This window comes from Humulus lupulus, chromosome 6 (assembly GCF_963169125.1).
Source record: "Humulus lupulus chromosome 6, drHumLupu1.1, whole genome shotgun sequence".
Lineage (NCBI taxonomy): Eukaryota > Viridiplantae > Streptophyta > Magnoliopsida > Rosales > Cannabaceae > Humulus > Humulus lupulus.
Window position 1 is genome coordinate 18,077,730 of NC_084798.1, and position 14,203 is coordinate 18,091,932.

General features: G+C 33.1%; 1 protein-coding gene across 1 annotated transcript; it reads right to left on the reverse strand.

The window, feature by feature from the left end:
* Window positions 1-2,927: 2,927 nt before the first annotated feature.
* Window positions 2,928-6,417, reverse strand: LOC133781788 (purple acid phosphatase 2-like). Its single transcript, XM_062220867.1, has 8 exons — window positions 5,937-6,417; window positions 5,472-5,672; window positions 5,224-5,335; window positions 4,769-4,998; window positions 4,265-4,403; window positions 3,903-4,123; window positions 3,607-3,728; window positions 2,928-3,345 (listed from the first exon to the last, which is right to left on the reverse strand). The coding sequence occupies exons 1-8, from the start codon at window positions 6,141-6,143 to the stop codon at window positions 3,153-3,155; spliced, it is 1,425 nt and encodes a 474-aa protein (XP_062076851.1). The 5' UTR covers window positions 6,144-6,417; the 3' UTR covers window positions 2,928-3,152.
* Window positions 6,418-14,203: the final 7,786 nt, after the last annotated feature.

Sequence of the window (14,203 nt, forward strand, 5' to 3'; positions counted from 1 at the left end):
TTATACCAATTAAATTACAAAATGACCAGTTAGTCAGTCAGTCAATCTGAAAGGACCCTTAAAGCAAGATATGCCTATTGAATGAATTAAGACTCTACTAATCAGTCAGACAGACCACTCAGTCAGAAGAGAGAACTATATGGATCAGACATACATAAATCAGACACACATACATGAGGAATACTATCCTAAAGTAACTTAAAAAAAAAAAAAATTACATTTATCACCACTACAAAAAGATCATACACAAACTCCCTGATTGGCCATATAAGGCCACGAATGCAAGGGTGAAAAAAGAAGTGGTCAACCATCAAGAGGCCCTACCAAAAGGTACTCAACTTTCCATAAGAAACACCTAAAAAGTCTTAGAGACAGATGAAGTTCACGAGAAGTAGGCCACTCGGCCATCCCGGAGGAGCACTCAGCCCACTCGGCCATCTCCCCCGGTCACACAGCCTCACCGGTAGGCCACTCGGCCCAAGCACACGAGTCACTCGGCCACCCCGGCGGAGCACTCGGCCATCTCGGAGAAGCACTTGGCCCACTCGGCCATCTCCTCCGAGCACACAGCCTCATCAGCAGGCCACTCGACCCAAGCACACGAGTCACTCGGCCATCCTAGGGGAGCACTCGACCATCTCGAAGGAGCACTAGGCCACGCCGGCGGAGCACTCGGCCATCTCGGAGGAGCACTCGGCCACGCCAGCGGAGCGCCCGACCATCCCAGCATCTCGGAGGAGCACTCAGCCCACTCAACCATCTCCCTCGGGCACACAGCCTCATCGGCAGGCCACTCGGCCCAAGCACACGAGTCACTCGGCCGCCCCAGCGGAGCACTCGGCCACCCTGGCGGAGCACTCGGCCATCCCAGAGAAGCACTCGGCCATCTCCCCCGAGCACACAGCCTCATCAACAGGCCACTCGGCCCAAGCACACGAGTCACTCGGCCATCCTGGGGGAGCACCCGCCCATCTCGAAGGAGCACTTAGCCACGTCGACAGAGTACTCGGCCATCTCGGAGGACCGCTCGGCCATCTCGGCATCCCGGAGGAGCACTCAGCCCACTCAACCATCTCCCCCGGGCACATAGCCTCATTGGCAGGCCACTCGGCCCAAGCACACGAGTCAGTCGGCCACCCCGCGCGGAGCACTCGCCCATCCCGGAGGAGTACTCAGCCCACTCGGCCACTATGGCCACTTGGCCTCTAGACCCACGACCACCTACCCACTCGGCCTACTCGCCCACTCAGCCACCTGGCCTCTCGACCCACTCGGCCACTTGGCCTACTCGGCCACTCAGCCATCTGGCACCTAGCCACTCGGCCACTCAGCCATTTAGCACCTAGCTACTCGGCCACCTAGCCACTCAACCATTTATCACCTAGCCGCTCAGCCTATTCAGCCACTCATCCACCTGGCTACTTGGACACTCACCTCGTTTGGCCAAATAACCTTAAGGTCCCATGGTGCATAGAATTCGACATTATAAACTCTCTAACTAGAATAAATTCTAACTAGAGAGTGAGGGACAAACTGTAGTGGACAAAAATTGTCTACAATTAAAGCCCATCTAGTCAGCCAGACTAGCTTGCCAGGCCCAATAAGCAAGCAAGGCCCAAAACCTATGTAAATGGGCTTAGCCATCCAAAACGAGCTAGCTGGTACCCAGACTCGAGTCCAGGTGCATTCAGTCAGTCATGGACATTGAAGCAGTCAAAATGCACACCCCTCCTCCCATAAAAATCAAAGGGAACCACTAAGAACGAGTCGGATGGGCGAGATAGACGAAGGGAGAACGGAAAGAAGAAAATGACTATAAAGAAGACCCTCAGGGGTTGAGAAGGGAGGATCGAAAAATCACTTGACTCTCTTTTTACTTTCTTATTGAAACGAGGCTATTCTCTCTCTGGACGATCCAATCAAGCAGGTCCAATTAGTCAGTTTGATCTGACCTCACCATACTTGACCCGGCCATTCAGTCCCGCCGTCATCGCCACCGTCACTCTAACATTTCCATTACTCATCCATCTGTTACTACTTCATTATTTACATCTTAGTTTTATTGCTTTCAATCATCTTTCGTTACAGCCCGACTAACTTGAGCGTCGGAGTTCCTTTGGCTGACACCTTACCGGTGCTCCCAATTGAACTCTTGTCTCTTTCTTTGTTCTTGACAAGTTGTTGGTGCCCGTCTAATCAATTGTAGGAAATCACATCTACAATAACAAATAACTTTTTTCTTTTACAATATAAAATAAATATATCTTAAAATAAAAATTAAAAATAAATCCTAAAACAAAGTTTGTTCCCATTCGTCCTCCTCCTCCTAAATTAAAAGTTTTTTTATTTAAATCTTTCGTCCTTCGTCCTCCTCTTTAATTAAATGTTTTTTCTTTGTTTTAGTATTTATTTAAAATATTTATTAAAAAAATGACTCCTCCTCCTAAATAAAAGTTTTTTTTATTTAAATCTTTCGTCTTTCGTCATTCGTCCTCCTCTTTAATTAAATATTTTTTCTTTGTTTCAGTATTTATTTAAAAAAATTATTCAAAAAATAATTTATTTTATATTGTAAAAGAAAAGAAAAACTAAAAAAGAATTATTTGTTATTAATTAAAATTTTAATTGTTGAAGAATTTAATTATTACGTTTTTTTAATAAAAATAGTATTATTTGGTAGCGGTCAAAATTCAAAAGTAAAATTGTTAATTATTCTACACATGACACTGTCACATCATCTGACAAAATGTCATCATCAATCTGTTAGCTACTTAGGATGAAATCTAATAGAAGTCTCATATTTCAGTAACGCGCATAGTTTAGGAAGAATTTTTAATATTGTGAATCATTCGGGGAGCACGATCATATAGTGGTTATAATTCGAGGGGCAAAAATGATATTTATTCATTTATTAAATTAAGAAAAACTAGAGATAAAACATAAAATAAAATGGTTTTCAAGAGTTACAAAACAAATGCACTTGTACAAATCTGTAGTGTAGAGCTCATAAAAACCTACACTAGTAACCAACATAGAGCCTTTGAAACAAACAGAGGCATGAAAAGAATGTGTTTCTTTTTCTTCTTTTCTTTTTTGTGTGTTTATTTGGGATAACAAAACAATAGTTGGTTCATTTTCAAAACCAGTCATTGCTAGTTACTAGTGGAATCATCAACTTGATACCATTGTCTGTTGAAAAACCACAAGGAATCAGCTTCCACTGCATAACCATCATCGTTCCGGTGCCAGCTGTAGTAAGCATGTGTTCGGTTCTTGATGTCGAGAATGGCATGACCAAAACTAGCCTCGCGATACGCCGAGTATGCTGGCTGCGGTTCTGACATGCTGCAAAAACAAAGAGGTAAACAGTTTTTAAGGATTCGACAGTGTCCAACTACCGAGTACGTTTGGTTGAGAGTAAGCAGCAAAGTCGGAATGAGAATGGTAATAGGTTTTATTATGTATTGAAATTTAGAATAGCCTTTTCTCCTATTTTTCAATAGAATAGTCACCAAACAAAGAAATGGAATGATTCACTTTCAATTCAATTTCTTACTTGCAGAAAATGATCAAAATGTTATGGTATATAAGATATAATGATCTTACTTGTTAGCTAAGCCTTCAATATTTCCTCCATCTCCTATGGTTATGTACACAGGTGCAGATTGATCTTTCACTGGAATGCAATCACCATTTATAATATTATATGCAACATTGGATACACGTTCCTGCAGTTATAAACAAGTCAACTCAGAAACTAAGCAACTCAAACATCAAACTTCTATCTCTTTTCACATTTTTCTATGATTTAGCAAAAACATCTATCAGTTCATAACTGGTATGGTCGAGTTTACTTTAGAGGGTGAGATTCAAGTGAAAAATCCGAGATATGGAGGACATACCGAGCGCTCATAAGCATGGACATGGCCGGAAAATACCAAGTCCACTTTGTACTTCACAAACAAAGGCTCATACATCACTCTCATGGTTTCTCCTTCCATGTAGTGGTAGTTGTAGCTGTTATACCACGGAGAATGCAATAGAACAATCAACCATGGTGTCTCGCTTCTGTTAACTTTAGGGAACTCTTCTTCAATCCATGTGTTCTGAGGAGTGTATTTCCCTGCAAGATTAGGAATCATTGAATATTTAAACAGGCTAGGAATCTACTGAATCTTATATGAAGTATGTAAACTACACTTTTAAGAATACAGGAAAAACATCATGTATACACACACATGTATATAGAGAGATATATTCTTACCATAAGCTGAATAAGAAGATAAAACTATGATGTGTGCAGAAGCCCTCTTGATTGAGTACCAGAATGGAGCAGTACTTCCTGATGCGTTATACGGAACATGATAGCGCTTCGTAAAAGGCTTAAAGGGTTTAGTTTCTCCCTGCAAAACAAAAATTTATCTTTTAGAATTTTACTTCCAATTGTTTTTTCTTTCTCCTTTTGGGTGAATTTTAAAGTTACTAGTGAAGCATCATGGTTGAAAAGGATATAGATATCAAGTTAAATTTCCAGCAAGTTTTAAAAGGTCATCAAGCTTTCTAATCATAGAAACTGTTTGGGTTCTCCCTTGAATCTCTTCTATTGCCAAAGATAGTACCAATCAATACAATTTTGGATGCTGCAATTCCAAGCTTTCAGATGGAAAAACAAAGATAGAGTTGATCCCAAAGATATCATTGAAAACAGTTGGCCAAACAGAAATTGTAGAAGTTATTGAGAAAAATGAGTTATGTTTGAGAGTCTTACAATTTCTGGGGCAAAATCAATTTCATGGTTCCCTGTTGTCCATATCCAAGGTTGATATGCAACACTTCTCTCAACAAATCTTCCCCATGTATCCCATCTGACATTATCATGATTCGGATAGTTATCTGCATAGGAGAGATCCCCAACAAAAAGTACTGCCTGCCCCTTCGTTGGGTTCATTTCATAATGAGTAAGCGTTCTGTTCGAATCGAAAGTCTGACCAAGATCCCCTACAGGTAGGAGCCAATTGTTTTGTAAGCTATAACTACAAGTCTACAACTATTACAAGTAGATAGATACACAGCAAGGTTTAAGCACAGAATCATGTCCACTCTCCTAAACTTCTATAGAGACTCATTGGAAAATAATGAGGTCCCTTAAGACCACTATGATCACCAATGCAATAATGATAATCTAAGTTGTTTTTTTCACTTTTTCAAGTGCCTCTTACTTACCTATGAGACCAAATGTGTAAGGCACATCTGGACCAACTTCTGGTGGAGTGAAGAACCAGAACATCCTTTCAGTGTGGCCAATCCCAACCACATAGTAGTATTTAGTATTGAACTGCCCAAAAACAAAACATAAAAAGACAATTAATTCAAAGAACATAGCCACAATTTCATTCACTTCCTTAATTAGCAAAACAAATTGAATCATAGAACAGCGAAAACGAACAAAACACTGTGAAAAAGGGTCTCACCTTCAAATTTCTAATGGTGCAATGGTGAATGTAACCAGAACTGTAGTTGAAGTATCTATAGGTTACTACTTTTCCCTTAGCTACCTTCTTTTGCTTACTAATTTCACTCCAATAGAACACTTCACTTGAACCTGGTTCGTCCACTGTGACCCATGACACTATCACTGCCTTCCCAACTTGGTCTCCTTGTGTAATATGAACCTGAATTTCAAACAATCAAAAAATGGTACCATAAGGCCAAATTCATGAATTTCAAGTCAAACCCTTTAACTTAATTCCACAAAAAAGAAAACCCAACATCATGAAGGAAAGAAAACCCAACATCATGAAGGAAAGAAAACCATCCAATATTTTTTAAAAAACAAGTGAAACAAACTAAAATAGCTTTACAACTAAGGAACCGAATAGAACAAAAGAATTGAAACTCGTTAAAAGATATATATGTATGTATATAAATATATACACCTGTTGAGGAGCATTGTAGCCAGGAGGAGTTTTGAAAACATCACTGTCGAGAGGCATATCAACTGATTTCTCAACTCTCCGAACGAAAGTGCTTGTTTTGCCTCCATTACAGAGCAATGGACCAACCAAACCCAATACTAAAATTATGTAAGACACCATTGAAAACGATGAAGAATGAGAAAAAGAAGATAACCCCATTTGACCCATTATGATCTTACCCCTAAAATACCTTAAACTACCTAAAAATGAAGACTTGAAAAACCCATCATCTTCTCTGCATATTTATACTAAGTCTCATACCTATTAGAAGAATATTCAGAGCACAATACTGATAGACAAAAATAAACGTCAACGGTTTGAATGAAATAGCTCACACTCAAATGTTATTTATTTATTATTATTTTATGGGATAAAAGTCGAATTTGTAGTCATTAATCTTGGGAAGGTATGAAGATTAGTGAAGCTGTATATAGTAACAAAAACAAGAATAAAATATTAAGATATAACGATGGAAATGTGTGCAAAAGTTTTGTATATTGATGATTGACAAATCTTCAAAAAAGTGTCCAATTTTTTTAATACTTAAAAACAAGTAGGACAAAGCATCTCTCTCTCTAAATTTGTTGGCTTATTGCTATTTTAATATATATATATTTTAATTTTTTTAATAAGACATCTTCTACTTCTAAGATGTATTCTCCAATGAAATGATGGGCAATTTTAGGGGCCACCCTCCTAAAAAGCGTATATCGGTGCACTTTATTTTTGGTTCGAAAAATATTTTCGGTAAAATTCTTTTTTATGATCATGTACATTGTAGTTATTTAGAATATTTTGTAAATTTTCAAAAAATTCTGAATAATTTATAGTGCCGAAAATAAAGTTCAAACATGTTACCTTCCACGCGCATAAAAAATTAGTCACGAGTGCAACAACCTGTTTTGAACCTAATTTTCGGCACTATAAATTATTCAAAATTTTCTGAAAATTTACAAGATGTTCTAAATAACTACAATGTACACGGTCATAAAAAAAATTCGTCAAAAATACTTCACGAGCCAAAAATATTAGAGAGTACACTGATGTGCTCGTTTTTGGGAGGTGCACCAGAGAATTCACAGAAATGATATTTATAAATTCTATGATTTTTACTTTTTATTATTATTTATTTTATTGATTTAGTGCTGTTGGGATGAGTGACTTTTTTTTGTTCACATTGTATGGTTGGTTTTGGTTTTCATTTGAATATTTTGGCTTTTTTTTTTTGTCTTTAAGAATAATTTAATGCATATATTCATGTTTTCTTTTCGTAACAATTGTTATTATGGTTATAAGATGGCATATGTATCAAAATTTGGCATATGCGGCTTTCCATTTCTCATCGCTTTATTCTAAACAAAATGTCAAAATTATTATTTTTTAAATGCTATTAATATTAATATTTGTCTTTTTGTATGATCTTTTTCCTAATTAATTCACATTTGAGTGATTCAGTTTGGAGCACCATTCCTTAATGTAAGATCTTTAAAAACAAATCACTAACCTATGTGTCTAATTAGGGGGTTTGAATAGAGATGACAAAAAAACTTGACGGGTCAGGGCTCTGACATGACAGAGCAATCTTCCATCAAATATAAGCGAGACGAAAATGTTGGCGGGTCGAATTTCAACCCGCTAGCGATTGAAGTGGGTTGGATCACAACTCCACTTTTTTTTTATCTAAAAAAATTAAAAAAAAAACCTAATTACTACTAATATTTAGGATGATCTACGATTCAAATATATATAATAACATCTCCATTTTTGTCTAATTTAGTATTCGATGAAATAAAATACTCTTCCTCTCCATTATGTTTGTCGTTTAGATGAATAATCTCTGTTCATGTCAAATTGGTAATCCTTTCACTTATTCCTTTCAAACTAGAGAAACCACATAACCACTACCAACCCTTTAAACTACTATTTAGAAAAAGCCTTACATAATGCAAGTAAAATATCTTAGAAAGTTAGAGCAAAGAAGAGATCTTATCCCACCAAGAATTAGGCAATCAAATGCAAAATCATAAGAAAAGAAAGAAAGGGGAATAGACTAAATTCTGACAATGGGGACAATTAAAAGAACAAGACACATCATGTATGGCCAAAATTGCAAAAGTGGTACAATCTCATGAAGAACGTGCCACACAAAAACCTTCACTTTCCTTTTTTTCTTTTTCAAAGAAATCTCCACTTTTCTTGTAAGCAAATTACCACCACTTATTTTTACGAGAAATGACACGTCCATTCAAATATTATACACAGTGATGTGGTAGTTTAGCCTAACTAATCACATTATAAAAACATGGAACACTGTTTTAAAAAGCAGTGATATATTACTGTGTGTAATGTTTAGGTGTATATTTTGGGTGCACATATCATGGCTCTAAGGGAGTGTTTGTTTTAAGTAGTTGAGTTGCCTTGGAAAGTGTAGAATGGTTTAGAATGGAGGTAATATTAAACTATTGTATACAAAATGTTTCACTTTACCTTTAAAATAGATGTGGGATCTACACAAATTAATCACTTTATCCTCTTAAAATTTGAACCAAACATAAAAATTGTTTTAGATTCTCATTCCCACATTTACTTTATCACATACCAAATACTCCTAAAATTTATTTGTAAGGTTTGGGGTAGTATTTTGTATTTTTGACACGAGTCACTTAACAAATTTGTTGAACAATAATTGTGGGAATAGTCTTACAAGAGTGGAAAGTTCAAGAAAAGAAACCTAGGGTTTCTCACCATTCACATTATTATTCATATATAGTTCCATACAATCCATGAATCCAATTATAAGATGTAAAGTTATAATTATAAACCCATATTACATTGTTGTAACACTTGTCTTATCTAAAAAAAAATAGAAAAATGGTAAATATTCTTATAGTAATATATATTATTTTAATCACAATTATTTAGTTAATTAAACTCATTTTACCCAATTAAAGGTCTAGGTTTTCATACAGACTGTTCTTGAGATCATAAATTCACAAAGAATGAATATAATATTCTGTGTGTATGCTATTGTATTGTATTTTATTGTGTGATTTATGTTTGTTGTCCCCAGTTCTTTTTTTTCTGGGATTTGTTCCATATTAATTTTTTATAAAGATGTACTGTCAATGAAAAAAATAACAAAAATTATATGTGTAATCATCTTAAATATTTTTATTTTATTATTATGAATTTGAAATTTAACATGATATATACTAAATTATAATATATCTAGTTTTAACCTATAATATTCTTAAAAAAAAGAATTTACTCATTTGGTACCTTTTGTTTTTGCAAAGTATCGTTCTGGTATCCTCTGTTTTCAATAATACTCATATGGTATCCTATATTTTGAAAACATAGATATTTGGTATCCTAATTGATAATTTTTTTTCAATATGACAAAACTGTCAGCAGTTATATATAATATGTAACTCGCATGATTGAGAGTAATTTGATTAAATTGGTAAAATTTTATTAATTAAATTTGAGTTTAGGGTACAAAATATGTACAATTTTAAAATATATGATACCAAATATGTATAATTTTAAAATATAGAGTACCAAATATATAAAATTTCAAAATACAAAGTACCAAATAAGTATTATTGTAAATGTGAGATATCAAAATAATACTTAGTAAAAATACATAATACCAAATAGTTTCAATAAAAAATATCAGTATATTTGTACAGTTGACTTTAATAGTATCCCGTTACTCTTTTTTTTTTTCCATGTCGTTTTCAACTTTTTTATCCAATGACCACTAAAAGAAAGTGTTGGAGAAAGAAAATCCCTCAAAAGAAAATTAAAAAAATTATTAATAATAAAGAAAGAAAGAAAGTGAACCTTTTATGAGCAATAATATATAAAATATATCCAACTTTAAAATAAAAAAGAAAAAGAAAAAATAAAAACCTTAGTAGGATTATTAGATCGTCATCATTTAATAGAAGAATTTAGCGTATATAAATAAATTTAATGTCACTTTGTAACAAAAATTGGCCAATTACATTACATTAAATCAAGAAGTAAGTCCCACCCACACATGTTTTATAATTGGTTGATTTTTTATTGTTTTAAAAAAATCAATAAAATACGTTTTTAGATTTCTAATAACATAGACTTAGTGCACTTCCTATAGAGCTAAATGTCTAATTTTTTATAATATAGTGAAAAAATAGTTAAATAGTATTCTAATAGGAGATGTAAATTTATATTTTTTTACCTAAATGAATATTATTTCTTTATATGTAGTGAATCACTATTCATCAAGTTATAAATATTTTATTATTTTTTTATAAACTTTTGTATATATACTAGTGTGATACTATTATATTTAATTATTTTATTTATTAAAATGTATAAAATATTTTTTTTAAAATATAATATTTAAATAATGTAGACAAAAAATAGAAAAGTTGATGTATGATATAATGTAAAAGTTTGAGGTAAATTATAAAAAAATATGTTTTGGTGGTGTATTTTGTAATACACTTTCTCTATAATATTTAGCTAAAATCACAAAAATATATTCCATCAGCTCATTTATATATATATATATTTATAATAGCTATGCACAAACTCCAATTAATCTATATCTACATTTACATATCATTTATATAATATTTAAATATTATTATTTTTCTTTATAAGATTTCTCTCTCCCATTTAGTATATATTTATTATTTATTTTAAAATATGTGCTTTGGGGATGTATTTTAAAATGTGTAGTAGAACATTCATTAGAAGTGCTCTTAGGAATACTCTTTTAAGTTTTTTTTTTGGACAAATGATTAATTTTAAATTATATATTTTTTTTACAAATACATCACTTTTTGAAGAGATTAATGGTTAAAATAGACTTATACCATGAATTTACAATACAATAGTGTTAAAATTTTATTGTAAATTCCACTTGTTCATATTTTTAAATTAAAATTTTAATTTCAACAAACATATAGAATCTTCAAAATTTCCTATAAAACACGATTCACAATCAACATACATATTAATTAGCTCCAAGATTTTTTTTAAAATTTCTCTCTCTATGGAATGGATATATAAAATAATAATATTTTTTTCTTAAAAGGAGGTCCAGTAATAAAAGTGTAAATATTCCACAACGTGTGGTCAATCATAGTTGATTTGCCCTTTCGGATCGTCTTTTTGACTGTTATTTTATTGCCTTTAATTTTTTTTTAAATGATTACCTTTAATTTTAGATTGTGAGCATTTTCACATCTCAAAATTTTATTGGAACTTTAAGTGGATCACACCTAACAAAGGAGATTCTCCGTTCAACCCTTAAAAAGGACCCCGCCCTACACTCCTTATTATTTTTTGGTCTGGAATTATTTTTGGTGATATTTTTTATAATTGTATATATTGTAGTTATTTATAATATTTTTTTTAATGTTTAGAAAAATTCAAATAATTTATAGTGTCGAAAATAAGGTTCAAACAAGTTATCTTTCACGCACATAAGAAAAAATAGTCACGCGTACAACAAACTATTTTAATTTTGTTTTTTATATTATAAATTATTCTGAATTTTTCAAAAATTTACAAAATACTCTAAATAACTATAATATACATGACCATACAAAAATTTACGCCAAAAATACTTCTCGAACCAAAACTAAAAAAAGTGCACCGATGTGTCTCTTCTTTTTTTTTTTTGAGTGCACGGCAAAACTACTTGTTTTTTTCTCTTAAAGGAATTTTTATTTCAAAAGTAACATAATAGAATAGGAAAAAAGCACGGAGAGTGGCTATACTACAAAGCTAAAATTTATAATAAAATATTGTGTTGACTCCAATAAAAATCATTCTTATTTACATTGTTTTTACTCCAAAGAATGATTTATTGTAATTTTTAAAGTAATTCTTCAAAATATTAATTTTTATTTATTTTACTACACTATACATCATATTTTTTATATTTTTTATTCATTTCAAATACTTTATTCTCACTATTAATAATATCTCTACATCTTTTAATGTTTATAATATTTACCAATATATAATATCATATAAATATATCTTATTTTTAAATTAATCAAAATTATTCTTATATTTTCACTAATTATCAATATTATAATATTATAAATAATATAAATATATTATATATAAAATATATGTTACGTGTGGTGTAAAATCAAATGAAATAATAGTAAAAAGATATTGAAAGATTTTCTTTTATGCAAAATATATGGTAGAGAAGAAATATACATATGGGACAATTTTTATACAAGGGTTTCACTTTAAGCCTTATTGGTGAGGCTCTCAGTGTTTTCGATTGTGAATAGTTTTCAGCGTGATTTTTTTTATGACCGTGTATATTGTAGCTATTTAGAGCATCCTGCAAATTTTTAGAAAATTGCGAATAGTTTACAGTACCAAAAACTAGGTTCAAACATGTTGTTTTCCACGCACATAAAAAAAATTAGTCACACGTGCAACATGTTTGAATTTAGTTTTCGGTACTGTAAATTATTCAGAATTTTATGAAAATTTGTAGGGTGCTCTAAACAACTACAATATACATGGTCAGAAAAAAATCGTGCCGAAAACTGTTCACGGATTGAGAACACTGAAGAGCCCTACCGGTACACCTATATGAGGCATCACTTTAAGCCCTACCGGTGGGGTTATTCAGTGTTCTCAATCCGTGAACAGTTTCAGTGCGAATTTTTTTATGACCATGTATATTGTAGTTGTTTAGAGCATCTTGCAAATTTTTAGAAAATTCCGAATGGTTTACAGTACCGAAAACTAGGTTTAAACATGTTGTTTTCTACGCGCATACAAAAAATTAGTCATGCGTGCAACAACATGTTTGAACTTAGTTTTTTGTACTGTAAACTATTCCGAATTTTCTGAAAATTTACAGGATGCTCTAAATAGCTACAATATACACTATCATAAAAAAAAAAATCGCGCTAAAAACTGTTAACGGGTCGAGAACACTGAGAGACCCACTGGTAGGGCTTAAAGTGAAGTTCCTATAAGAGAATTGTCCTAAGTATATATGGTAGGATATGTGTAACACCCCAATTTGCTAATAAGGTTTAGGATATTGATTAGCGTGCCTGGAGGGCAATAAGTGAATTAACATGTTAATATATGAATTTGAATGATTATGTGATTAGAATGCATGTTTAGGTGGAATAAATACGCATGTGGGCCCCGTTTGTTTGTTAAGGGTAAATTAGTAATCTTAGCCCGCTAAGGGCATAAATGTGATAATTGTATTATATGATTAGTACTACGTGTGAGTGGTGATATTATTGTGATGCATGTGCCAAGACGGTCCTAGGGAGCTAATTAGTTTAAAAGTCACAACGGGATTAAATACCCGGCTCGGGAAGAGCCTAGGGGTATTTTGGGGATCTTATAATGTGAGTTTGTGAGCTAATGGCTAATGGTGATTGAGTAACTTGAGTGACCATTGGTGACTATTAACAATAACATATTTTAGATGAGAAAATGGTAGATTTGTAGAAAAGGTGAAATGGCAAAAGTGCCCTTGAGGTTTAGTTAGGAAAGGATTTTGATGGAGGGGTAAAATAGTTTTTTGGTAGGGGTTTAGATAGCTTCAGCTGGGGGAAAAGGGGATTCACGTTAAAACACTTAGTCATATTATTGCTCTTGCTGGAAATTGGAAGAAGAAGCTAGAAGGAAAGGAAAGGAAGAAGGGAGCTAAAATTTGAAAGACCTAGGAGGAGAATTAAGTGGTTTAAGGAAATTTAAGTTAATCATAACCAAGATTGTTCAGAGGTAAGAGTTTATCCCCTGCTTTGTTTGAGTTTCAAGTTTGATTTTTAGAGAGTAAGCATGAAATTGAAAGATAGTTATGGCTGGTTTTGCATGAGAATTCAGCTGGATAATCAAGAGGAATTGGTTTAAAGATGGGGTTGGAGAGAGTTCAAGCTGAGTTACTGATTGAGGTAAGAGTTTTAAACATCTTTGAGTTTTCGTATCTGATGTGGTTTAAGAATTTGGAAGCATGGTTAAAGTTTTTCAAGCTTTGGTTTAAGTTTTTGGTCTACTGGTTTAAGTTTCTGAAGTTTGAAACCAAAGTGTGAATTTTGGGTGTGATTGTGTGTTTGACCTTGTTGCTGGTGTTTATAGGTTGTTAGATGGTTCAATTGAGGTTTCAAATTGGTTTTGGGGTTTAGGTATATGTTTGGGTTGAATTGGAAATGTTTTGGCTTAGGGAAAATGCA